This window comes from Heloderma suspectum, chromosome 2 (assembly GCF_057233095.1).
Source record: "Heloderma suspectum isolate Gila_16-S chromosome 2, 16-S_ref, whole genome shotgun sequence".
Classification (NCBI taxonomy): Eukaryota; Metazoa; Chordata; class Lepidosauria; order Squamata; family Helodermatidae; genus Heloderma; species Heloderma suspectum.
Genome location: NC_139459.1, coordinates 52,382,934 through 52,408,576, shown reverse-complemented (window position 1 = coordinate 52,408,576; position 25,643 = coordinate 52,382,934). Strand labels below are relative to the sequence as shown.

Here is a 25,643-nt window from a genome sequence, read left to right as displayed (position 1 = left end):
CTACACCACACTTGATTACTTCTCCAAATCAGCTATGCATTTGGATCTTGGAAACAGCAACTGGTACAAAATGTGACAAGTAAAATACTTGTGGGAGCTAAGTGCTCAGATCATATTATACCTATTGTGTATCATTTACATTGGCTGCCTATTTGTTTTCAGGCTGAATTCAAGGTGCTGGTTTTGACCTTTAAAGCCTTAAATGGTTTGGGACCATGTTATCTGAAGGGCTCTACATCTCTATGAGATTGTCCAAGCATTAAGATTAGTGTCAAAGGCCCTGTTCTCTGGCCCACTAGTGAGAGCCATTAGGTGGGATAGGGCTTTCTAGTAGTGGTCCCACACTTTGAAATTTCCTTCCCGGGGAGATGCATATGACCATCACTGCTGACATAAAAAAAAACCCCTCTGAAAAAACATTTATATTAGTCTGCATTTGGTTGAATAGTGCTATACCTGAAAAAAAAAGATTTAGCTGGTTGCAGTGTATGTCTTGAAGTATTAATTGTATTTTCATGTGTATTAAAAGTCTTGTAAGCCATCTTGGTACATCACTTTTACATAAATAACCAATCTGTGGTGGTAAAAGTATTTCCCATTTAATAAGAACTATGTAACCAATTTGACTTTAAACAATATGGTACTATTCCAGTGTACTCTTAAAACAGGTTCTTTAGCTTATCATTGTCTCTTAGGAAATGGTTACTTGAGATAAATAATGAAAGTATGAGATACATCTCATAAGATGTAGATGCTGAATATTTAAGGCTTCAGTGGTAGTTAAAAATGTAAAAAAATATTGATGCATAAAATTTGGAAGTTCTAATTATAGCTGGAATGTGCTTAATGTTACAAAACTTGTATAATTAATTCTCTAAGGAGAATTAACCCCTACAGATAACCACTCTTGGGTCATAGAATTAGGGGAAATGACATGTTTGTTTGGGAGTTCAGTAAGTAAATTTGAACTTCTCTAATAACCGTCTGTATGAGAGTTTGGAATTTTCAATAATTTTCCACAGTTATTTCCAGACCATGAAGTTTCTTTCTTTTGGCCATCTGAGACTAACATGAGAGGCAATGGTTGTCTGAACTGAAGTCTTAATTATTATTCTGTAGTACATTATAGAGCAACATATTAATATGTGCCATAATGTGGATCCTCCTTTTTGGTGACCATCAATTCCCACTGAACTTGGGTAAAGACTTCTGCCTCTCCAGCTGCAGAATTATGAAGAAATGCCTATGGATTGGATCTAAAGAGCCTTCTGTGTGAGAAAAGGTGTCGACAATTCCATACACACCTCAGTCTCCATCTTTCTGCACAGGCCCCAGAGGTTGACACTAGAAGACCTCAGAAAGGTGCATGGACAGGCTGCCGTCAGAGAGAACAGGCAGCTATCCTTGCTTCTGCTCACACAGCAAGATCATGTAATCCAGGCCTATTGTATATTGTCTTCCTCCCACTCCCTACTGCCAGCCCTGCTTCCAGTTATACTGTGTGATATACTAAATGGAGGGGTTATGCTTGTTTAACACAGGCCCTTCCACTCTTGCTGTTGACTTGATAAGTGGCAATATTGACAGGGCTTCTGCCATACTGGCACCCTGTTAGGGTTGGGTGGTGGTGGCAGCTGTGTGTTTATGAGGGGGACTTCCCCTGCTTTCCCCATTTAACATTCTACATGGATGTTGGCTGCAAAGCTCCAAAATCTTTTTTTGAGCCCTTGTGTTTCAAGGCATAAACACTGGTTTTCTATTTTTGGTTGTCTAGATCAAACCCTTTTTGTAAACAACTAATGAGAAGGGTTTTTTGCTAGTATGTTGTGTGAAGTAAAGATTTTGTCTGTAATTGCTAGCTATATATTATAGTGCTGTACCTGTAAACCTTTTTCAATTACTATCATTTTTTGGTAAGATTAACTGAATGCCATGGAATATGTTGACATCATAACCAATTAGCTCAGTTATCATCACAGTGTGAGCATGCTACTGTTGCATTCTACTGCGGTAGCTATTGGTGCACCCTGCCCTAAGCATGTACAGGCTGATGATATAGCAAGTTTTGGAATTGTGCAGTAAAATATAGCTTTAGTTGTTAATGGGCAAGGTCTATGTAGGCATCCTCAGATACTTACAGTGTAAGCGAAGCAGCTCTTTAGGGAATGTCAATTAAAAAAGTGCAGTTTAATCTTCCCTGTAATAATGATAGATTGGCTTGTTCATGAAAATACAAACAAGCAGTCTTTTGAGAACTAAAAACAATTTTGGACTTCAGCGTTTGAGGACATTGCTAATGTTTTTGGAATTGATTTCCATTTGGACTTTGAGGTTCTTCTTTGAGGTTCATTTAATGCACAAATGTGAAACTAACCTATTTTCTCTGTTACCTTAAAATAGTTTTAGGCACAGGATACGTGTAATGTGGTGAAACATTTACTTTGACTCTCATAATGTTATAGTTTTAGAAGATACACTGATAGTATCATGCCACAGTATAGAACAAAAAAGATGAATTACATCCAGAACATGAAAAATCAAATATTTTAAAATTACTTTTAACTCTGAAAATGTGAATAGATTGCATCTCAATCAACATTTTATAGCATTGCAGTTTAGTAAAGTTGGAATTAAGCAGGTGAGGATGGTTTGGTTCAGTGCAGTATGATAATGAAATGAACCATGTAAGCTGAGCTGGCTAGTTAAGAGCAAATTCGAAATAGAAGCCAGCCCCTGCAAATTTAGACAGAATATAGTACTATAAGTAGTTCCAGAATTGTCTTAAGTTCTGCAGATGGACTACCTGGGACTTTAAATAATTTACAATGTTTTCTACATTTCTTGAAAATTCTTCTTGTAGTGATCCAGCATCTATTAATTTATGTGGGTTTAAATCAGTTGTTAAACACTTTACGACCTTTCCCACAGTGGCCTGCCTTGAATCCAGAACATTGTTGGCAATCACTAACAGGATGTCACTCATGTACAAAACATTTTGGGATATTTTGGTAGAAAGGGTATAAAGTGAATGCAGCTCCTGCAGTACTTGGTTCTCTATTTTTCTGTTAACGAATAATATGTTGGCATCAGATGTGCCTGTCCAGATTAGAATGAAGCTTTCCAGCTTCAAATTAAAATATTCTTTAATTGAAAGCTGTTGGAAGTCAATCTTCAGGTAGCTTCCTTCCATATAAGTGGCCAGAAAATTACTAAACTACCTCATCCTCAGGGATTGGGGTTGGGAAATCTCTTTACAGTATGTGAAAATGCAAAGTGTCAAGCATTCTGCTCCAGTGCGCCATAACTGATCTTCCCTTTAACATTTCTCTTTAGTCATTTTCCTTATTTATGCCTTTCCACTGATTTGTTGGCAAGCAGAAACCCAGATAGGAGACCTTAATACAAGACTTACCAACCTGTTCTGTATATTTCCCCTAAAGGTCTTGGAGCATAATCCCTAATCATAAACCATGCTGACTGGGATTCATGGGAGTTGTAGTTCAAAACATCTGGAGGGTACTAGGTTGCCTATTCCTGCCTTAGAGGCTTTGACTGTAGCACTGGAGGTTTTCTACTTTATTATTTTTCTTTTACTTTTCCTTCTTTCCTTTTGCCAAGGCTATACCAAACAAAGATACATTCCTTGTGAAAACTAGGGGGATGGAAGGCATTTTCCCATTGCAAGAAAGCTGCCCATATGTTTGTATGCTACCTGTACATTTGCAAATTATACACCCTTCATATAAGGAATGAAAAATACTCTTAATGCTCACTATAATTCCTGAGTACCTTGCATTAAATGGATACATCACATGGAATCAAATCAGATGGTACAGGAAACTGCCTTACAAAACTGTCACGATAAATTAGTGATCTCCAAGAAGTAGGTTTCTGTCTAAATATCAGAGGTTCATGTCAGTGATCCAACATCTTACTGGAGTATTGCATAGTAAAGTATTGCATAGACACCCTAAAGAATGGGGTCGTTCAAGCCAATTTAATCTTCAAAAGACTCAGTCGCTGCATATGAAAAGGGAGATGCTTTCAGAATTTTCATCCTGAAGTAACAATTGCTATATTAAAGATCACACAAGATCATTGTGGCATGTATAGATCTTTCAATCACATATAGTTATATCCTGAACACTTCAGCCCTAGCCTCTGTTCCAGTGAGTATTGGTGCTTTGGAAACTTTCTCACTTGGAAATGTTTGTGGTATTAACCAATCAGTCTCTGAAACCCTGAGGGTGCTAATTAAGGTTTTTATAGAGTTAGGAAAATTATTAGTTTATCATTTATTGCATTTCATATCCCACCTTTCTTCTAGCATGAAACTCAAGTTGACATACATAGAGTTCCCAGAGTGAGTCCCATCCAGGCCCTGACCAGATCCAGATCTGCTTAGCTCCAGCAAGGTTGTTTTCTTGTTGCCTTCAGACCTTACCATGGGACTTAATTAACTTCTTTGGCCTGTTAGGAGTTAGTTTTTTTCCCTACCCAGATAATATCTCATCCAAGAAATAATATTAGGGGAGATGGATATTCAGGACCTTTCTTGCCTGCCTTGGGAGATCATTGTTTTATTATCAACCTAAGAATTCTCTTCCTCCTGTGCAGAGACCAGAATGCCACATTCAAAACAAAATGATGTTGTTGATGACAATAACCAAGATCGGAACTCTGGCTATGATTGTCCTTTGGCCATAGGTGGATGTCACAATGCTAGGTGACAAGAAGTGAGACACTTCCTCCATTTCAGCTCAACATTGTTGATTAAATATGTCTGCAGAATAAGATCATGAATGTTTGGGTATCTATCTCTACACTGATGTCTATTTTCAACCAGATTCAACATAGGCTACTTATAAGAAATCCACAGAGAATCCTGCTCATCCTGGATATCAGCCTTCCTGAGTATGAACATCGCCTTTTAGAAGTGGATTCCTCATAGCACCTTGTCAAACATCAGGAAAGCATAATCTGAAGGCAATGAAGGCAGCTAGGTTAGTGCTTCTTGTATCAAGGGGCTACCAGTTCTCATCTATTTGGGCAACATATCTGCAAAGGCTTATATAATAACTAGAAAGGCATAAGATCTTTCAAGGTTATAACCAACCTTGAGGTGCCTTTAACCACCTTTTGCGCAATCCACATAATGGAAATGAGCTTATCTCAGCATGTGGGCTCATCAGGCAGATCCTCAGCCAGTTGGTCTTGCTGCTCCATTCCAGAAGGTAGCGTGAAATATCCTAGGCTGAGTAGCTTTTATTAACTCTTCAAATGCTTAAAGATCCCCTTCATGTGACTTCAAATATTGTGCATCGATTCCCATGGCTATTACAGTCCACTACAGTAGCTAACCCTTAAACAGTGCTTCTGGTGGCTATATCTCCTGCCTTTGTGTGTTCGTTGCCTGGAGTGCTGTTATCTAGTAAGGTTCTATGTGCCTTTAATAAGGACAAGGTGGTATTGAGACCTAGACTTCCCTACATGCCCATGTAAATTTGTTCCAGTGGTTGCAGGAGATGTTTCTAGTCTACATGTTCTCTTTTCTCTCTGGATTGATGTATTCCAGAATTTCTCTCTGGATTGATGTAGAAGATTGTCATTTTTGTAAACATCCCTCTTGGAAGGCATGTGCCACAATTCATCATTTCCAGATGAATTAATGGGGTTTATAGGGTAGTACTGTTACTCATTATAACATGTTGCCCCTCAGGGGACCATCACCTACTTGTTAGAGGAGTGATTGCCTCCGAAATCGGGGAAAGCAGTTATTGCCAACTCCATTGCAGAAGCAACATTTGGCAGGAGGATGTGACTGAGCAGTGCCCACAAGCTTCTGTTATGGGATCAAGCCTGGGGTGATATTGTTTTCGTGTACCCCAGATATTATCACAGCCTTGTCCTGGTACCCTGGGGAAAAGAGAAGTTGTTCTGTAAATTCCCATTCTCTGAAGGCAGTCATCCCACGCTACCTTCTGAAACATGCAGTTTAATTGTGAGATTCAGGGGATTGCCCCCACGGGGGATTTGCTGCATGTTTGCTGCATTTGGAGGTCATTTGGGGCACATGACATTGTGGCTATTCCACAGCCACCCTAGAGATTTGCATGGGAAAAACCAGCTTTCTGAGACTACTGTTAGTCAGGTTGTTTTCCTTAATTCAGCTTGTCTATGCTTCTGTTGCGGTATGCATTTACTTCAGCATGATGGCCCTGCCCAGGGATGTGTCTTTTCACCTGGCTGTGACCTCACTGACCCCAGTCAAGGGGTGTTTCCCCAGTGTTTCCCCACCTGTGTTTTCCTGATGTTTCCTCTATTTTGCAGTTAGCCATTCAGGAGTTCTGAGCTGCCTCATGGTATTTACTTCACCTTGCCTACCACTAAACTCTGGTGGCCATCCCCACAAAGTATAGGTGTGCTCCGCCAGGCAGCCTCTAACTTTTTTAAAAAGTAAGGCATAAAAGCGCAACATTGAAATAGCGCATTAGCGCTACATCATGAACTCGAAGTAAGTGCTCCACTTTCACCAACCACAGCTGCCTACGGACTGGAAAGTGTATCAGACCTTGGATGTTTAAAGTCATTACTGCAGGAGCATGCTAAAGTGTATTTATTAGGCAAGCTAGTAGAGAGGGTTTCAAGGGCTAAGGTTTACACTGGTAAAAGCGCCTTGAGGGAGTGAAGACTCACAGTGCCCCCATGTGCCATTCTAGGCAAGGGAGCTACAGCCAGATCACAGTTTCCAAAGTAGTTATTGTGGGATTCCACAATTGCACATTTAAAAAGCTAGTAGAAATAGCACATTTATACGGGAATACGTACACTCGCTATAGCATTACAGCGAAATAGCGCATTTGTACAGCAATAGCTATACTCGCTATAGCACCACAGCAAAATTACACCACACGACCAGTGGGACGTTGAGTAGTGCTGATCGCAATTACGGCTAAGTGAAATCGCACTTTAGGTGCACCTTCTAAAGTACTTTGAAAGGCACAAACACAACTACAGAGGCAAGGCAAAGCCCCCCAGGAAGGAGCTACTCCACTTGATGGTTCCACCAACCCAAGTTAAATGAAAACAAGGTTCTGCGCATTTAGTCCTGTCACTATTGTGCTGTTTCGGTTTTGGAGGGAAAATAATTAAAAACAAATTGTGGGGAGTCGGGCATAGGTTGGGGAGGTGGGGGGCACTGATACACACACACACACACACACACACACACACACTGACCAGAGAAAGCAGGAACAAAGGTGGAACAAGGCAAGAGTGGGAGGGAGGGAACAGGCTCTCTTAAGTTATGACACAGATGAGACTTCACCCAGTAGCCACCCAAACAGTTCATGGGAAACTGCCGTGTGACCTGCCCAGAGCCCCAGGCTAGCTTTGGGATAGTCCAGATTTTCAAGCACCATGTGTCCCTGGATGGAGCAGATACAGCTTCAGTAAAAAGCACAACAAAGTGGAGAGCGAACTAAACCCGTTGCCGTGAAGATTCCCCCCTGGAGATGAAAAAGTTTCAATTTCCAGGGATGTCTTCCTATTTTTTCTGAGTGTTTTATTTCAGAAACACAGCATTTTGGATACAGTTGATGATATCAATGGGTCTTAGTTTGCTGCACTCCATCTGGGAAGCTGGGTAGCCCCTCTTCTCAGTAGCCTAGCAACTTGACTCTGCCTGTAGCAAAGAAAAGATTATCCTGATGTTATGACTACCTCCTCAAGAAGTAGAAATTTACAGGTAAGCAATATTTCTCCTTCATATGCAGTTTATTTTCCATGTATTAAACTCTGCACAAATGTGCTAGTAATAGAGGCTTTTAAATAATTTAATTAAAGAATTCTTAGAAATAAAAACAGCTACTACAAGGTCCGGGCTCAAACTCCCTGCCAGAGGCTTCAATGACTGTGATAAACCTAATCACCCTCATGTAGCAAAAATAACTTAATTTTCTTCACCACTTTTTTGAATATAAGTTTGTAAATAGATGCATAATTCACCCTATAGACAGCACAAGTTATACATCTAAATACATTTTCATGTCATAACAGATAAGGTATTTATGTTTAACCAGAAATACTTAAAATTATCCCAAACTATGTCAAATAGAATATTAGAATCTTCTAACTAGAAGTCATTAGGTGCAGTCCAGCTTCATAAAAAAATTGGGGAATTCTTCCAATGACTTCAGTAGGAGGCCATGGTAAGTTACATTGTAAGTTTCAGCAGTTATGACGCTGTGGTGCAGCTTGGAGGAAAATATTGTTCTGAGTATTGTGGTTTCCAGTAGAGAGAAACACTCTTGGGCTCAAAAGAACTGGGGGGGGGGGGGCAAGTGTTACTTCTGGGAAGGATGTATTTCTGTGAAGTATCATGGGAGTTCATTTTTAAGCTCTAACACTAAGTGTCTTTAACACTTTAACGTATCAGTACTGCGAATATGACAACTATAATACTGTGTTCCTAAGTTCATCTATCTCCATTACACACCGTTTATAATACCACGATGAATTTAGCTATGTGAATTGGACCTGTGTGATATTTCAGTAAAAATGGAGTACTTTACCTCTACTCACTACATTGCGTAGACTCCATGCTGTAGAGTAATAGCATCTAGTGCCACTCTGATTCTGCAAATCAGCTTTAGTTGCCACAATGGAAACTATAGTTAGCACTGTGATTGTTGAACCTACATTGAGAAACAGGAAAAATATGCTCCAACCTGTCTCACATGTTTTAAGACATCTGTTAATAGAGGGAGAGCACTCAGGAACTCCTCTTATATTAACTATTGGGGAAAGCACTGGTGTTACATCCCTAAAGGTTTCTAGTGCATCACCTATTGACCTAGGTAAGTACTTAGGGGGGATGTTAGGGGATGAGATGCACCATCAGAAGATCTCACACATTGTGCCAGAACATCTTATGGTATAGTCTTAAGACATTAGCCAATATATAAACTTACTGCGGTGGCATTTCATTGTGAGGCATTCTCCATTCTTGCTATATATTTCGGCTATTCTTGATTATTTCCAAAGTAAAGTTTTTTTATTGGTGCTTTTATGTACTAGGATTAAGCAAGGCATCTACATACATAATGGAAGAGTATTTTCAGTAAGTGATTTTTCTATAAAATGAGTATGCAACAATCTTAAATGGCAGTGCTATTTATACTGTAGTATTTGAGGCTGAAGAGTGAATTATACTTCAGTGAAATTACTGTTTTATATAGAATGGCAAGCTATGTATATTTAAATAATGCAGTTGCTTCTCTTATTTCTGACATTTTGAATTTTGATGATGTTAAGGCTATATATAACAGTACTTATTGACGTCTTTCACATTTGTGTACAAGTTCTAACAGAACAAGACTGACTGTAATTCCGGCTTTGTTAGTTGAATGAGAGTCAGTTAAAGCAGTTATTACCTAATATGATCATGTTATCATGTGTCAGCCTTTCAGAGCACAAAAAGGAGCCTGCCTTGCCCCCCAAAGCATAGATCTAAGAAAAGGTGGCTATATACTAAGGTGAATATGAGTTTATTGCACTTGAGAGTTTACAAATCAAATTTGGATTACCTTTGCGCTGTATGGGAGCTCTTTTAAATATGTCATTAAGAAAATTGGAAATATTCCTTTTCCCTTTAGAAGAAGAAACTAAAAAAAAATCTGTATATTTGCATGTTACACACTGGCATTATTGAATAGCTTAACGTTAATATGTCTCAACTCTAGTGCAACCAATAATCAAGTCTCAACCCTTCTTCCACCTGACTTTGGAAGAAGTGCTAGAAACCTCAGTGCTAGAAACTTTTTCAGAAATAAATAGAAAAACTCAGCTGGACCTTAGCTATTCCATTTCTGCATCAACTGAATAATACTTTGGCAAATGTCTCCTGCGCGTAAACTGGTGTGGTCATTGTGGCAGAAAACAGAATCCCCTTAGGTTGCAACATTCTAAAGCTTTGTAGGCCTTCTAGATTAAAATCAACACTTCTTGGTCCATAATCAAATAATGGATTATAGTAACTTTAATAACATTAATTAACTTAATTACATTTGTTAATTAAAGTAATTAAGCTTTCATTAAATAGCACGAAGCAAATAATTGATTCTTTGCTAGCTGATAGGCCAAGTTTCTGAAACCACTAGATCTGTTACTGTAGATGGGTAGGCTTATTTTTGTTCCAACATTTTACATAGGTTTTTATTTATATAGTTATTTTCTTGATTTCTTTGCCTCTCTCTCCCATCATATATAGAGAAAGTGAAAGTTTATAGCTTAAGAACTGAATACTGTTTTCCCCTGCTATATTGCTGGCTTACTACAGTAGCATTGTTGATCTGTTTTTCTCAGCTTAAGGATGGGGCCAGATTAAAGGACATAGAGACCCCAATGCTGAAATGCATTCTGAAAAATTCTAATCCGCTTCTTTTTCATCTGCACAGCTACTTGGGCTGTACCTGAAAATCTACTGTGTTGCAATAGCACAGCTATTCTGCCCCCCATATTGGGCATGTTGTTCCTGTTGTAAAATGTTCTTCCCTTAGCAACATGGTAATTGTTCCTTCATGTGAACAGAGAATGACTACTGTGTTCTGACCTTTATTGTATAATCCTACTACAGGCAGCAGAATGTACCCATAGTCCATATAATGAGCTTTCAAATCATTGCATTATGGAAGGAATTGGCTGACCTGCAATATGGCATATATGGTAGCAAACCTTAATTCATAGGCCTTAATTCATTGTTTTCATAGCGAATCAACAACCACACTTTAGGTTTCATTATATAACCTAGGGCACATTTCAAATTCCTTCTCTCTAATATGGCCAAGCTGTAAACCACCCTTTGTAAGACATCTGCACTACTCAGATTTTTCCCCACTGGGGTTCTGATCAGAAATAACTCCTGCTGGGGGAGAAATAGTTAAAAGCCGTTTTAAGGAGAAAAGCAGGCTCTGGTGTGGAAAGGCATTCAGGCCCCCACTTCCATTTTCCCTTGACATAATTATTAAAGTTTCTTTCTTTATTTGGTTGGATCTCAGAATTATCTCTTATATAAAGTTATAGAAGTACTAGAAGTGGCAACCCTGTTCTTCAGGATCAGGCTGCCATAGGGAATCATAGGGTTGGGGTGAGCTTTAAGCACAGTATTCAGGGGTGTGATTAGTCCTTCCCCCCAGCGTGCTTTTTGCTCCATGAAACTACATTTTAAAGCCAGTTCTCTATGGGAAGTAACCCAACTGAATGCGGAAAGCCTAAAAATGTCTTCTAGAGAAAAGCATGGATACAATAAGGATTCAGCTTCTACTCTCATCCACCCAAACTGTCCTTTTAAATCTCATACTCCACCCAGCTTTCTAGGGATTCAGCAAAACCTAGATTGGTTTATGTGCTGTTTCGCACCTAGTTTCAACACAAGTAAATCAAAAACTGATTTTGTGTAAACAAGACCAATCTGTCTGCAGTGCAAGTAGTCCACAAGTAGTTATGAAATCATAACTACTTGTTTACTGTTTACACTTCAGACAGCTTTCAGATATGTTGCAGTGCACTCTCAACCTTTGGGATTGGCACTGTGCCAGTCGTGTGTACCCTACAGGTGGCAAGAGCAGTACTGGCATAGAATGGTTGCCCCCCCCCCCCGCATTGACCCTACTGTAATTTCTACCACTTTGGTCAAAATGGAAACAAGACAACCTTGCAATGCAGTCACAGCCAAGTACTTGGATGTAAACCCTTTAACATTTCCAGAACCAGCAATCTTCCTCAACCCTCCTTTCTACCATAAACCATCTGCCAATTAAACCATAATTTGAGTTTATTTTCATTGTGAAATCCATGGATTGTATTTGTTTTTTGTTCATGTTACCTTCTTCAATGCAGTTCAGGAAGCTTGTTTTCCAAGGACCTTTGCGTTATAGCTAGAGTTGTAATAATTTCAGTTATTTACAAATGCTACCCATGGTATGATATTCTGAGGCTTATTATTGTATAATTGTATGATTTGTATGCAATGCTTTACAGAACATGTAAAGTATCACAGGGCCTTGTCCTGGTAATCTTACAATCTTAATTTTACAATTAACACATTTTTATACTCTTCAAATTTTCCTTTGTGAAATCTGTAAAATTGTTAGTAGTGGCTTACTGCTTGCAAGTATGTCATCATTAAGTTGATCTATTTAAGATGTTTCGTAAACATGCTGCTTCTCTCAAGTGTGTCTTCCATTTTTCTTTCTGGTTTCCTTGTGTGGTTTTTCCTTGCTATGTTTTATTTATCTTTGTACAAGCGTTCCCATTCTGCCCTGCAAAAGATTATTCCTCATAGGTGTAAGTTATTATGAGAAAGTGATCTTTCAGAACAGTGTGTTGTTTTACAATGAAAGGAACAGACAAACTAAATCGTGCCATCACTTCAGTATTAATCCTTTTATACAAAGCATAGTGACCATGTGGCTAAGAGTGGTCAATTGTGTTCTTGAAGGTGGTGTTCACATTTCATACACTGTCATACCAAACGGCTGCTGTTGGAACACCCAGCTCAAATGGAGGCATGATCCATTGCTCTGTCATTTTCTCATATACTGTAGTGTAAGACAGGCTGTGGAAATTGTAGCTTGGAACTCTGATCTCTTAACTAATCAAGCAAATGTCTGCCCATTGAAACCAGTCATCACACAGCTTTTGCAGAGCTGGAATTATGAACAGGACCAAACATAAATCTAAGTGCCGGGTTACAGATCTATCCAGAAAATTTTGCAGTTGGCGCTTAAAGACTGCATTCAGACATAAAGCTAAACCATAGTTTAGCATTATGAGAAAGAGCGTTAGCAGCATAAACTATGGTCTGAAGTTGGCCTGGTTCAACTAATCATAGTTAAGTTTAACCACAGTTAGTCTGTGTTGAAATGATACAGTGAGATTCAATTTATCTAAAACAGAAGCAAAAGCTTCCAAACTCCACCTCATGGAGTTTTAAAAACATACCCATGAACTCTGAACATTATATTTGAAATGGCATATGGCCAAATTGCTACTTTGGGAGCTACTCTAACATCTTGTAGTTTATTGTAGGCGTGTTGAAGATAGTTTATAATTCAGATTGCTTTTAATTTGAGTATGCATGTTTATATTGCAGATTACTTTATAAAGTCTGGTACTAAAAGATCTTACTATAATGTATTCAATAACCAGAGAGTTCAAGATCACAAAACACAGTTTTGCCTCTATTGTATATTGTCTGACCTTGCTACTGTATACAGACTCATGCTACTTCAGATCTTTAGTAGATAGGGGTTGCATAATGTAGTGATTAAATAGTTGACCAATAGATGCCTGTCTTCATCTGGTTCGGTAGTTAGAGAAGTGTTGTAGAACCTGAACTTAGTTTTTTCCATTTTTGTTTAGCTTTCGGGAAAATAAAAACATCACCTTGGGCCAGCCTAATCAAAATTAGTTTACTTATGTTCTCAGAATTACATAGCACACTTCCATAAGTTGTGTATTATGCCCCCAATATGAAAACTTAATTTACAATTTACTTCTATATACTGGGTGCAAAAGTGACATCCAGTGGCCAGTTATATTAATTACAGTAAGTTGTATTCCATAGGACAGATATTAGAAATTCATTAATAAAATGAAAACAAATCTCCTTAAATTTTATACTCATAGGATTTTGGTATCAGATGTCTTTCCATTGTTTCAGCCCTACACAATTAGGCCCTAAACGTTCTGCTGGGAGGAAGACTTTTAGACATTTAAATGTAATGGGAGTTCTAATGCATTGAAGTAGTAACAATTCCACTTTTATTTTTGCAGTAACTCTCTGCTTGTGATTTATCAGGAGCTACATTCCCTACTTACTCAGTTTGAAGGATTTCCAGAGGTAGCTAATTTCATCCCCTGTTTCACTTAGGAAACCTAATTTCTTTTGTTTGATCCAAAAATTAACTTTTATTCCTAAAAGGCATGGGAGAAACATGAACCCACAACATTAATCTGTTTATAAGCTCATTTTAAAGCATTTCGTAGCTTTTAACATGATGAAATTGTATTTACAACAATTTTGCCAAAAAACAAAAAAAGCACTCAGTCTACGCATCAAGTGCAAAACTATAAGCAGTATTCTGTCATACTTTCAATTTTGAAATGTTGTAAAAATTCTTTACAATGGCTGGAGAGAAAACTATGGGCAGGGTGCAGCTGCACCCTCCACTCTGCCCACCCATGCAGCATGTTAAATTACCTAGTTTTCAGCCCCTGCTTTGCATTAATTCAGCTTGACTTGAATTTGGTAGCGGCACAGTATCTTCTAGCTTGCCCCTAAATTAGTAGGATTTAGGGCCAAGCTAGATGTAATGGGTGAGATTTATGATTAAAACTCCCAAGATCTTGGGGTTTTGTTTTGTTTTTTTGCCTGAAAGCAGCTATTGTAGCTCTTAAGCTGGATCAGGACCATGTATCAGGACTTAGTCCTAGAAAACATCGGTTAACCCTTCTCTCTCTCTCTCTCTCTCTCTCTCTTTCCACACACTCCCTTCTTCCCTCCTTCCTGTATTCCCCCGTCTTAACACCTCCACCTACAAAGCTGCCATTACTCATGGGGGCGGGGGAAGGAGATAGGTATAATATGGGTACCAATTCCTTACTGCAGCTGCTTTAAACAAAGAAAAGAATGTAGGAGATCCAACCATGGATCTCACATGCGAGTCTGGTTTTGTCTTCAGTTAAAGATCTGTCTGGATCTTCCTCATAGCATTCTTCTTTGAATATTGGCTGCTTTGGCAGAAGCTAAAAATGTGGGTGAGTTGTAATAGAACCATATACAAATACATGATAGAACTGGCCTCCAGTTAAGCTAAATGAGTTATAAAATACTTGATTCCTAAATTTGCCTTCCATGTGCAAGTGTAAGGTAGCCATTTATTCATGGTTTGAATTTAAATTAATTGTATCACTTGTGTATTTTGAAAATGAGCACTAATGATTTACAATGGAGGAAACTATGAAAAATGTCATGCAGAGAGTGTTACTTTCTGCATTGCCATGCCATGGTCAAAGTAGTGTTTTGGTTTTATTTTGTTTTTGTTATTGTGTGAGCCGTCCTGAGCTCCTTTTGGGCGGCATATAAGCATCATAAATAAAGAACTATTTTATGCCTATTGTGCAATGACAAAGGTTTATTTTTCCTTTGTTCTTTTCAGAGCGCTGCAGCAGCTCCCAGTCCAGTGCTAGGAAACATTCCCCCAGGAGATGGCATGCCAGTAGGTCCTGTACCACCGGGGTTTTTTCAGGTATTCAGAAAAAAAATGTGATTCTAGGAATTTTAGGATTTAGAAATGGGTCAGTAGTATTATTTGGCACTGCCACAAAAGGGTACCACTTCAAATTCTGCATGTATAAAATTCATAGTATTTAAACACAATTGGGGTGGGATAGGGAATTAGGATAGGTGATCTGAGGTCAATACAAGACAAGCTTGTGCTGTTTTATGTCAGGAATGGGAAATTGTTAAGGAGTTCAAAATAATCTATGACAGAATGTTAGATGTGCAATAGTTGCTTAGTCTTACTATGCCACAGGTGAGGCTGTATTTTCTACACTAACATAAGGAAGCAGTTCCTTATGTTGCCTTATCAACAGAATATGTCTGCTTGAAATGTCATTATTCTGATACCTTACAGGTTAGCAGTGCTGTGAAAAACCAGTGGAATAATTGTGTTATGCAAATTCAGACTAGCAGTTTGAAGTCTAAAAACTCCAGGATGCTATATCTGTTCTTGGAGGCTATGTGAACATGGGTCTCTTCTTTGGTTTCCCTTATGTCAGCTAAACCATAGGCATAAAAGTAATTTTAGAAACAGTATTCCTTTGTGCAAGAACTTGCTGCACCTACTTGAATGGAAAAGGAAAATGTCTGCCTAATTATGCTAAGACATGTGATAAAAATATTAAGGCAGCAGTCCTATACACACTTATTTGAGAGTAAATCCCGTTAATGGAATTTACTTCCAAGTGGACATGCATAGGATTGTGTTGAAAGATAGAACAGAAAGTCAATGTGAATATGTTGCCTTTTTTCTGAAGAAACGTTCTGAAATGGAGCACAATGAGAAGTTTGTATCTTGATATATTACATTCTAGGTGTAGACAGGAAAGGGAAGTTGTTTCACTTAGTGGCTTATCCTGATGGATAAAAGACAGAAGTACTAGTACGATATGCTATAAGATATAGCAAGAGACTGTTAGTGGCATACTTTTTTGGAGTGGAGATGCTGAAGTTGTAGAACTATTGTGTGCTTTTCCCTGGATGGATAAAAATTGGTTTTTTTAAAGTGTTTAATTCCTTTCCCTTTAAACTTATAATTATAGTAAATGTATCTTTTTTGAAAAGAAAAGTGAAAACAACAAGAAGACAGCCTCCAAGGTCCACCAAAAATATGTGATTAAGCCCAACATATTTCTAGCAGAGACGAGAGCCCTGTTCAGGCATTTGCTTGAATGCGTGAGGGCTTAAAGCAAGTAGAGCGATGGAGCTGTGCATGCTGACCCCGTCTCCTACATCTCCAGGTGCACCACCTCCACCCCGCTCAGTTCAGACCTTGCCATGTTGAATCAGCAAGGTCTGAAATGTTCTACTCGCTTTCACCTGAATGCGAGTAGAATTCTCAGTGTGCTCAGGGACCCTGATAAGGCTTGTGTCAGGGTGCTTTTTTTTTTTAAAAAAAAGAAGAAATCTTATATACTCATTTAAAAAACTTGAATGATAAGACAATTTTTTGAATCTCAAAAATGACAAAAAATATAAACCATAACAAAATTGATAAAATAATATAAGGTTAACTAACTATAGTTTAATTATACCATAAATAAAACTTGGGTTATTTAGACCAACATTCAGGACATATCACCTCAGGGTTTGTTCTGCCTTCACCACACCACCTTTCTCAGAATTTCCCTACTGCATAGAGTTTCCCTTTTAGGTCTTTAGCAGTACTATTCAGTTTATTTAACCACAAGCCTATGTATTAAATTGCTGTGCTTTGAGGTTTATAGCATCCATTTCCTGTGTCTCCCCATTGTTTCTTATTTGGTAGCATAGACCAATGAAATTCTTGGTCATTTATCCAAGAGTATAAAGGCTGCTCTGGGTTTTTATTCACAAGAATTACTTTGCAACAAAGAACACAGGTAACATAGAAGGCTGCTTTGTTCTACTATATACAATTTATTTAAATTTAACACCAGGAGGTTACATTTCTACCACTTTAGTTTGTATGAGATACATGACAAGGCATGTAGATAAGAATTGTCATGAGATTTCAACTTGCAGTGAGTTTTTTAATTTCTCAGTCATGATTAAAGGTATTTTCATGCAATTATGGTGTATTTTGATTTTAGCTAGTAGTCTGTCTAGAGTAATGGAATTACATTTTATTTGTGTTATAATTAAACTTTTTTGTTAAGGTTCTTCTGTTATATAGGTTTTATCATTGTTTATTCATATTTTATTAAATGAAGATTTTTAAAAATTGCCTTATTGCAATTATCAAAAGGATGTGTGTGATTTCATTTTTTATAGTGCCCCTAAAGAAAAGTCTTCATGTGAAATACACTGGACCTAATAAGCCACATATTTTTTTTCAGTGCACTCTGGAGTCTTTCTCTCTCCTTTTTTTTGGTACACTCCCTTTGTCATCTTCTTTTTAAACACGACCTGACTTAAAATGAAATTGTAATTTAATTCAAGCTTATTGAAGTCTATGCTTATAACATCTCAAAACTGAATCATGGCTATCTGTCAGACAGATTGAATTAAAAGGCTGCTTTAACATGTAAAAGAGAACTGTGTGGGAAAGTATCTGATCTGAAAAAAGCTTCATAAATAAATGCAATGCATGACTTAATGACCTGTTCACAAGACACGACAGCCCACCATGGGTTAATTTACCCATGGGGGCTGTCGCATCATGCTGGGCACCCACCAATATTGCATGGTGCCATGGGTACCTGGCTTGCCGTGGCTTGCTGTGCCATGCAAACCCAGATGGCAGGGTTTGTTTGAAGGTTAGACAATCCTCCAATATGTGTTATTTTAGGGTTGTCTAACCCACAAACAACCCCTGTTGCCTGGGTTCACATGACACGGCAACCCACGGCAAGGCAGGTGCCCATGGTCCCATGCAAAAATGGCTCCCATGGGCACCCAGCCCAACACAACAGAACAGGCCCCATGGGTAAATTAACCCATGGTGGTCTATCGTGTCATGCAAGCCAGGTCACAGTGTTGCAGTGTAGGAGCTTCTTACCGAACCCAGAGTGTAGGAAGTTGTTACAAGCACTAGGATTCAAGATCATCAGGATCATTCACTGAGCCAATATATGTAACTATTTTATGCCCTCAATGTGTTCAGTTCTCAAATTATTAATACTAATAACTTGTCCAACTAAACATGTACTTTCCATCTCATGGAGAAACACTGTTTTTCAAATAACTTTTAAGTCCTTGCTTCAGAAATGTTCTGGACATTTACAGCTCCATCTTATGCATGTACATTTGACAGTAAGTCCCACTTTATTTAGAAGTAAGTACCATTGAATAAACACACATAAGGTTGTAGGCTTAACCTTCAAATAGTCAATCTTGCTTAGTATTCTTGCATGTGCACTGAGTGAGCTAAACAGAACTTGATCCGTCTGTTTAGACTTTCTTTTTGGTGGGCCCTGTACAGGTATAAACATGGGTTCTACACCTACACAATGCATCATTCAGAACCTCCGTAGAGCTAAATAACACAAACGTTTGGTGCGAAGGGTCTGTCTCCTGAGTATAGTGTGCACCTTCCTGTTTTATTCTCTTTCAACTGCTGCAGTATTGTGCAGAACATTCTCTGTCTAAGCAAACTTCTCCTGTTTTCATTTTCATGTTCTGTCTCTGGATTATTATTTTTTTGTTTCTTTGGCTTTCCTGCAGTGCAGGGGACATGTGGATTGCAAGAGCAAAGCTTTTGGATTATACTTCTAAATTGTATGATGTGTATATTAAGTTGCAGATCATTATGTGTTAACTATTGCAGCACCCAGTTAGTTTGCATGGTGGTTCAGGAAATATATGAATTTCAAAACAGGCAACTTGATTTAAATAAATAATTTATATTTGTATTTTTTTCCTTGGTAACTTAAATAAAATCATCCTGGCTGTTCTGTGTCTAAATTCTGATTTAAATTATTTGTGGTGGTCAGAGAAATACCCATCTTTAGCCCTTCTCCAGGAAATAGTAATTGGCATTTTTTTTAGCCAACAATTAAATGAAAAATCGAGGAAACACGTTCCTCCTTGCTTCCTGTTTCCTGCTTTAATTGCTGCGATAGTAAACTGTGGCTCCATAATCCATATTAAAATGTGAAGGTGGCTTTTCATCACCAGTGCAACAAAATAGGATGTCAGTTCATTAGTAAGACCAATATAATTAGGGAAACAGAGATTATTTTGTGAGGGAAGATCTGTCACCACTTAGATGAAAAATTTATTGCATATGAACATGAATATGAATATAAGGGAGCTGCTTTATACAGAGTCAGACCACCGGTCCATCTAGCTCAATCCTGTCTACGCTGAATGGCAGCAGCTCTAGTGTTTCAGGCGGGAGTCTTGCTGTTGTTAGCATTTTTATTTTGCTCTTCAGCTGACAAGGCTCCCAGAGTAGCTTACATAAGGTCCCTACAATGGTGCAACTAAAGCTGGGTGTCAGGGCTGAAGTCTGTGCCCCTGCAGCCTAGAGGGGCCCCAAATGTCTATGCTATCGGTCCCCAACCTTTTTGAACCCATGGACACATTTGGGGACGTCAGAAACTCTTGTGGGCACCAATACAAAATGCCTAATCAGTGGATCGCTGCTTTGGCATCTACCTCTCATGTCTATGGATCTTCGGCTGCATCTTATTCAGCAAAAACTTTTGTTTTGTGTCTTTTGGACACTGCAGTATCCCCTTAATAAGAGATTGTCTAATTCATGTAATCGCTGGTGGTGCAATACATATGTTTTCTTTTAAATGTATGTTTTGACAATATCCAGTAGCTGATTCTTTTTGGTAGGAGCTTATTAAATTTTGTATTGGAACTGTCTTTAATATTCACTAATGTACACACTCTTTTAAATTATTTACCTGCTTCATGGAAATCTGAAAAAATAGTCATTGTACTGGATTCTCCTAGAGCTTTTGACAGCTAAAAGACTAATATTACAAGATTGGAAGGACAAACACCTCCTATAATACAATGGACTGAGGACCTTACAAGGCTTTCAATATTTGAACAGGTGGAATATAGATGCCACCTTTAAATGGATTCTTATTTAGATATTTGGTCTGCTTTTGTTGAAACCTATGTAGAATTGCTAGAAAATTGTATGTGTTTCATATGTATTCATTACTATGGGTATATAGAAATCTATGTGCGTATATTAAAAAAGGAAAATAAAAAGGATGGTAAAAAAAAAAAAAGGTTTGTGGGTGCCGGTGGATGCCACATTGAGGACCACTTCCTGGGCGTTATTGGAGGTGCCCAGGGGTGCTATGGTCTACCCAGAGAACTGCAGGTGATGGGGACAGGAACTGCTTCAGCATCTGAGTTATAATTGTTATGCCACAGCCCACTGGGGTTGCTTCCTGTAGCTTTCTTTCTAAAGACATTTTATAGTGAAGGGCAGTTGACTGGGTATAACTTGGTTACAAATTGTTATTTTATTTTTACTTTTAAAATATATTATTATTTTCTCCATCAAAAGGGTGCTTATTCCCAACTAAACGTGTTTAGCCTCAGGACAGTAGACACAAACTATTTTATTCCTGTAGTCATGATGGTGCTATCATTTGAGTTTAAAATGAGAAACCATTATTTTTTAAAGAAGTGTTGGCAAACAGTTTTCTCTCACTTTCTCTCTGACATATCAGGAATGTAGAAGCAGTTGTAAAATATAGAATGGCAGTGGGGAAAGAGAAGAGAAATGTTAGTTGTGTGCCTTTAAAGCTGAAGTAATACACATGGCCAAAAGGGAGGGGGACATAAGACTCTAAAATTACCTAGCTGCACCACTGCTTTTCTACCTGGAAGTTGGTGGGGATTGAACCTGGAACTTTGGGCTACACCACTTAGCTAAAGCCCTTTCCAATAACACTGTAACTTTCTAATGTACTTTAACCCCTGCTCATTTAATACCAGGTCCCCATCTACATGGCACCGCTTTCACCCTCCACTCTATTGCAACTGCGCAGCATTGCAGCTTCGAAGTAGGTTCTGGTGCGCACTTCCCTAACAGACTCCGCCATGCCCTTTTGTTGTCATTATACTTAAATGCACAGCTGCGCAGTCCCATGAGTTTGGGGGTGCAACACTTCAGTGGCTGTTTTGTATTTTAGGGGTTCTGCTGTGTCTTTCCGTCCCTAATTAGGTAAAAAGTTTTCCATGCCATCTGTTTCCATGCCATCAGTTCCCCAGCCTGAGGCTCTTGCAATGGTTCGCACTCACAAGCATGAGTGGTACGTGCCAACCCATCGCTCCGAAATGGTGGCCGGAGCAATGTTGGTCCTCCCCCAAGGACGCCCTCCCCACTCCTTGGGCACTGAGTCCAAAAGCAACCACTGTGAATATATGAAGCTGCAAAAATGTGCGAAAGTGTGATTAAATAGATGAAAACGCCTCTCTGTGCCTCTGTAACTGCGCAGCTGTGAAGGGATAGGGGAAGTAAAGGAGCGTCACAGACCAACGCAAGCACTACGCACGCCTACTGCAAAATGTGAAGTCAGTTTGGGGAAGGGACAGATGGCTCACAACCATGGGAAACCCATAGCAAACCAAAAACATTGCAGCAAAACGCCTCCTTGGAAATCCACATTTTCTGGGAGCCAACCGGAACGGATGGCTGCGAAGTGGCAACTGTGTCGTCTAATCAAAAGGACTTCGACTCACACCCGCCCTGGAGTAAAAGGTTCATGTAGATGGCCCCCAGGATTGTTCTAGTGCTCTTCATGTCTTAACCCTAGTTAATAGGTAGCTTGGCAGGCACACCACTCTCCTCCTTTTCATGTATCTAAAGTAATGTGTGATATAGACTCTCCATGCAGAAGACTATATGCTGGTTTTATATAAACCAGCTTGGGTACTGAATACTGGAAAGGCAGAGTATGAATGCTTTTAAATAAATACATTTACATGTGAAGCCTGATTCACACTATTCTTCCCCTTTAAAAAAAGTGTGTGGGTGTGAGATTTCATGAATTGGGTCCTTGCATTATGGGCTTCTATGTGGAGGGTGTTAGTCATACATTACTTTTGCTATGAGGGAGGTATTAAATGGCATATCAGAAAACATTGGCTGTTCCTGAAAACTACTGAATCTAGAGGGAACTTGTCATCCTGTGATATGCAAGGGTCTATTATCTCAATATGTTGTCTTCTACTTTCCTCAGTATATTGATCTGTATGCCAGTTAGACCATAAGGCTGTGCACTCATTCTGTTTGGGGAAACTGTACCAGACAATAAACAAGCAGTAGTTTTTACCAGATAATACTAACATAGGCACTTGGCCGAAATTGCTAGATGTCAGCACTGAAAGGATCATCACTGAAAATAAAAGATATATGAATATGAATAATGTATTGGTCACCATAAAGGTGCAAAGTTGTCTTATAAGAAATAATTTCAGTGATTTTTTAAAAAGTCAGTAAGTTTATTGACACAGAAACTAAGAAACCATGTTTCCAGCACAATTAATGACTTCTTAAGGGAGAGGTGCCATCATGTACATGAATTAAAATTCTTGCAATCTCCATAGAAATGAAATAAATAAAATAAATGACTTGACATAAAGCAATGCCTCATAATTTAATATAATACAGCAGGAGTTTTCACAGTGTGTTTCAGGGAACTATAGGATTTTTTGGAAGCTCATTAGAGGTTCCTCAGTAAGAATGTCAGCAATGCTGTACACATTTTCCTGAAAAGTAGCTAGCCTAGTCCACAGCTGTTAACCATCCATTGCAATATGCCATTGCAGAACTGTGTTGGGTGTGCTGTAGTTTGCCCTTCCAGTTTGCACAGGTCAACAAGACTATCCAGGGCTGTATATACTGAGCGTATGCCCTACGTTTTAAGCATATGGCAGAAACTCTGCAGCATGCTGGGTTTGTGTGGCAGACGTTTGGGGTTTTCTCAACATATTTATGTATACAGAGCAGATTCTCTTGTCAACCCCCACATGTTGACAAGTGGGGGTCAGCTGGCAATTGGAGAGAATATTGGCAGTGTCCAGATTAATACTAAATGGAGTGTAGCTTGATTTTTTTTAATGCATGGTTCATATGCAAAGAAAATAGCTGCGCTGTGTAGGATCCTATTTCACATAGCTAATTGTGCACATTGTTTGGGCAAGAGTTTGCAGACCTGTACAGGTGACCTTATGGATCATGGCATGAAGCCAAATCATCTGTTGGACAGAATCAGCCTAATGCTTCTAGGTAGCATATCCTTAATTGCCATTCTTTTATTCTTTATAATGTTTTACTTCAAGTGGCAGGCATACAGAGGCAGGTTCATATGTCCAGTTACTACAACTTTCAGTCCTTTTCCATGCACATTTCCTAAGCAGTAGGAAATTCCAAATCTGCATTACAGTATATTTTTCTTTCTGAAGAAAGGTGCTGGCTCATAATGCGATTATAAAGTTTGTTTACAGTTATAGAACAGAGCATGCAGGCATATAGACAGTGCTGGTTTTAAAGTAGCAATGCCATCCATCTACCTCCTTCACTTTCGTAGCCCCCAAAGCTGCTAAGTGTAATCAGTATATAATATTGCCCTCCCCCTCCCCCAACCGATTTGGCTGTTTCCTTGTGTTTAGAACCTCATGTTGACGAGTGGGGTCAGCTGCCAGTAGAAGAGAATATTGGCAGCTTCCAGATGGATATCAAATGGCACAAACTGGAGTGATTTCACCCAGAAAGAAGTTTGTAGTTGTACCTACGACACTGTATGTATATAGTAGTATAGTTGTAGAATCCATATTCAATGGATTATTTAAAAGACGAGGGCTGCAATCCTAAACACACAAGGGAGTAAGCCCAGTTCAACAAAGTGGAACTTACTTCTGAGTAAACATGCATAGGATTTCACTGTAAGGTTGTTTTAAGAAGTTCTGAACAACTTTCGCCCAGTCTCAAATCTGCCATTTTTGGGCAAGGTGATTGAGCGGGTGGTGGCGGTGCAGTTGAAGGCACACTTGGAAGAAACTGATTATCTAGACCCATTTCAGTCGGGCTTCAGGCCTGGGCATGGGACAGAAACGGCCTTGGTCGCCTTGGTGGATGATATGAGGAGGGCTCTGGATAGGGGTGAATGCTCCTTCCTTGTTCTCCTCAACCTCTCAGCGGCTTTTGATACCGTTGACCACGGTATCCTCCTGGACCGCCTGGAGGGGTTGGGCATTGGAGACACTGTATTGCGGTGGTTCCGGTCCTTCCTCTCCGGCAGGTACCAGAGGGTAGCACTGGGAGAGGAGGTTTCGGACCCGTGGCCACTTACTTGTGGGGTGCCACAGGGTTCCATCCTCTCCCCGATGCTATTTAACATCTATGTGAAGCCACTGGGGGCTATCATCAGGAGGTTTGGGGTGCGGTGTCATCAATATGCGGATGACACGCAGCTCTACCTCTCATTCAAATCTTCACCAAGGTTGGCCGTAGAATCCCTGTCCAAATGTCTGGAGACGGTGAGTGGCTGGATGGGGAGGAATAAGCTGAAGCTGAACCCTGACAAGACCGAGGTACTTTTGGTGGGAGACAAGAGGAGGCTGGGGGATGTTGACCTGGTGTTGAATGGGGTACGGCTACCCTTGAAAGACCAGGTCCGCAGCCTGGGGGTCATTTTGGACTCCCAGCTGTCCATGGAGGCTCAGGTGTCAGCTGTGAGCCGGACAGCGCTGTATCAACTCCATCTGATACGGCGGCTGCGCCCCTTCCTTCCCGACCATCTGCTCCCATCGGTAGTACATGCCCTGGTCTCCTCTCGTTTAGACTACTGTAATGCGCTCTACGTCGGGTTACCCTTGAAGACGGTTCGGAAGCTGCAGCTGGTAAAGAACGCGGCGGCTCGCCTGATTAAAGGCAGCCGCCGGCGAGATCACATCACTCCAGTGCTGAAGGAGTTGCACTGGTTACCAGTTGTTTTCCGGGCCAAATTCAAGGTGTTGGTTTTGACCTTTAAAACCCTATATGGTTCCGGCCCAGCCTATCTTAAGGAGTGCCTCCAGCAACACCAGACAGGCAGCTTAACAAGATCAGCCTCAGATGGCCTTCTCTCTGTCCCATCAGCCAGGACAGCTAGACTGGTGGGGACGAGGGAGAGGGCCTTCTCTGTGGTGGCCCCCACTCTGTGGAACTCCCTCCCTAGGGAACTCCGTCATGCCCCCTCTTTAATGAGCTTCCGTCGTGCATTAAAAACGTGGTTGTTCAGGCAGGCATTTGGGGTGGGTTAGGGTATTTAAAAAAAAAATTATGGTAAAATTTTATTGTTTTAAATTGTTTTATGGGGGTTGTACATCGCCCAGAGTGGCTGGGTGACCAGTCAGA

At 39.6% G+C, this 25,643-nt stretch overlaps 1 protein-coding gene across 11 annotated transcripts in view; it reads left to right on the top strand.

The window, feature by feature from the left end:
* Positions 1-25,643, top strand: part of SSBP2 (single stranded DNA binding protein 2) — a 195,374-nt gene that overhangs the window by 89,174 nt on the left and 80,557 nt on the right. For 7 of the 11 annotated variants that reach the window (XR_014787643.1, XR_014787644.1, XM_084833578.1 and 4 more), the window contains exon 5: positions 15,222-15,311. The exons of 3 other annotated variants lie outside the window; for them this stretch is intronic. Coding sequence is in view for 6 of the 8 variants with exons in the window: in XM_084833578.1 (XP_084689704.1) it covers positions 15,222-15,311 (90 nt within the window). In the remaining 2 variants the exon portion in view is untranslated. Of the gene's footprint in view, positions 1-5,024; positions 9,537-13,836; positions 13,904-15,221; positions 15,312-25,643 lie in introns of those variants that run through there. One more of the 11 variants, XM_084833577.1, reaches the window with a different exon arrangement.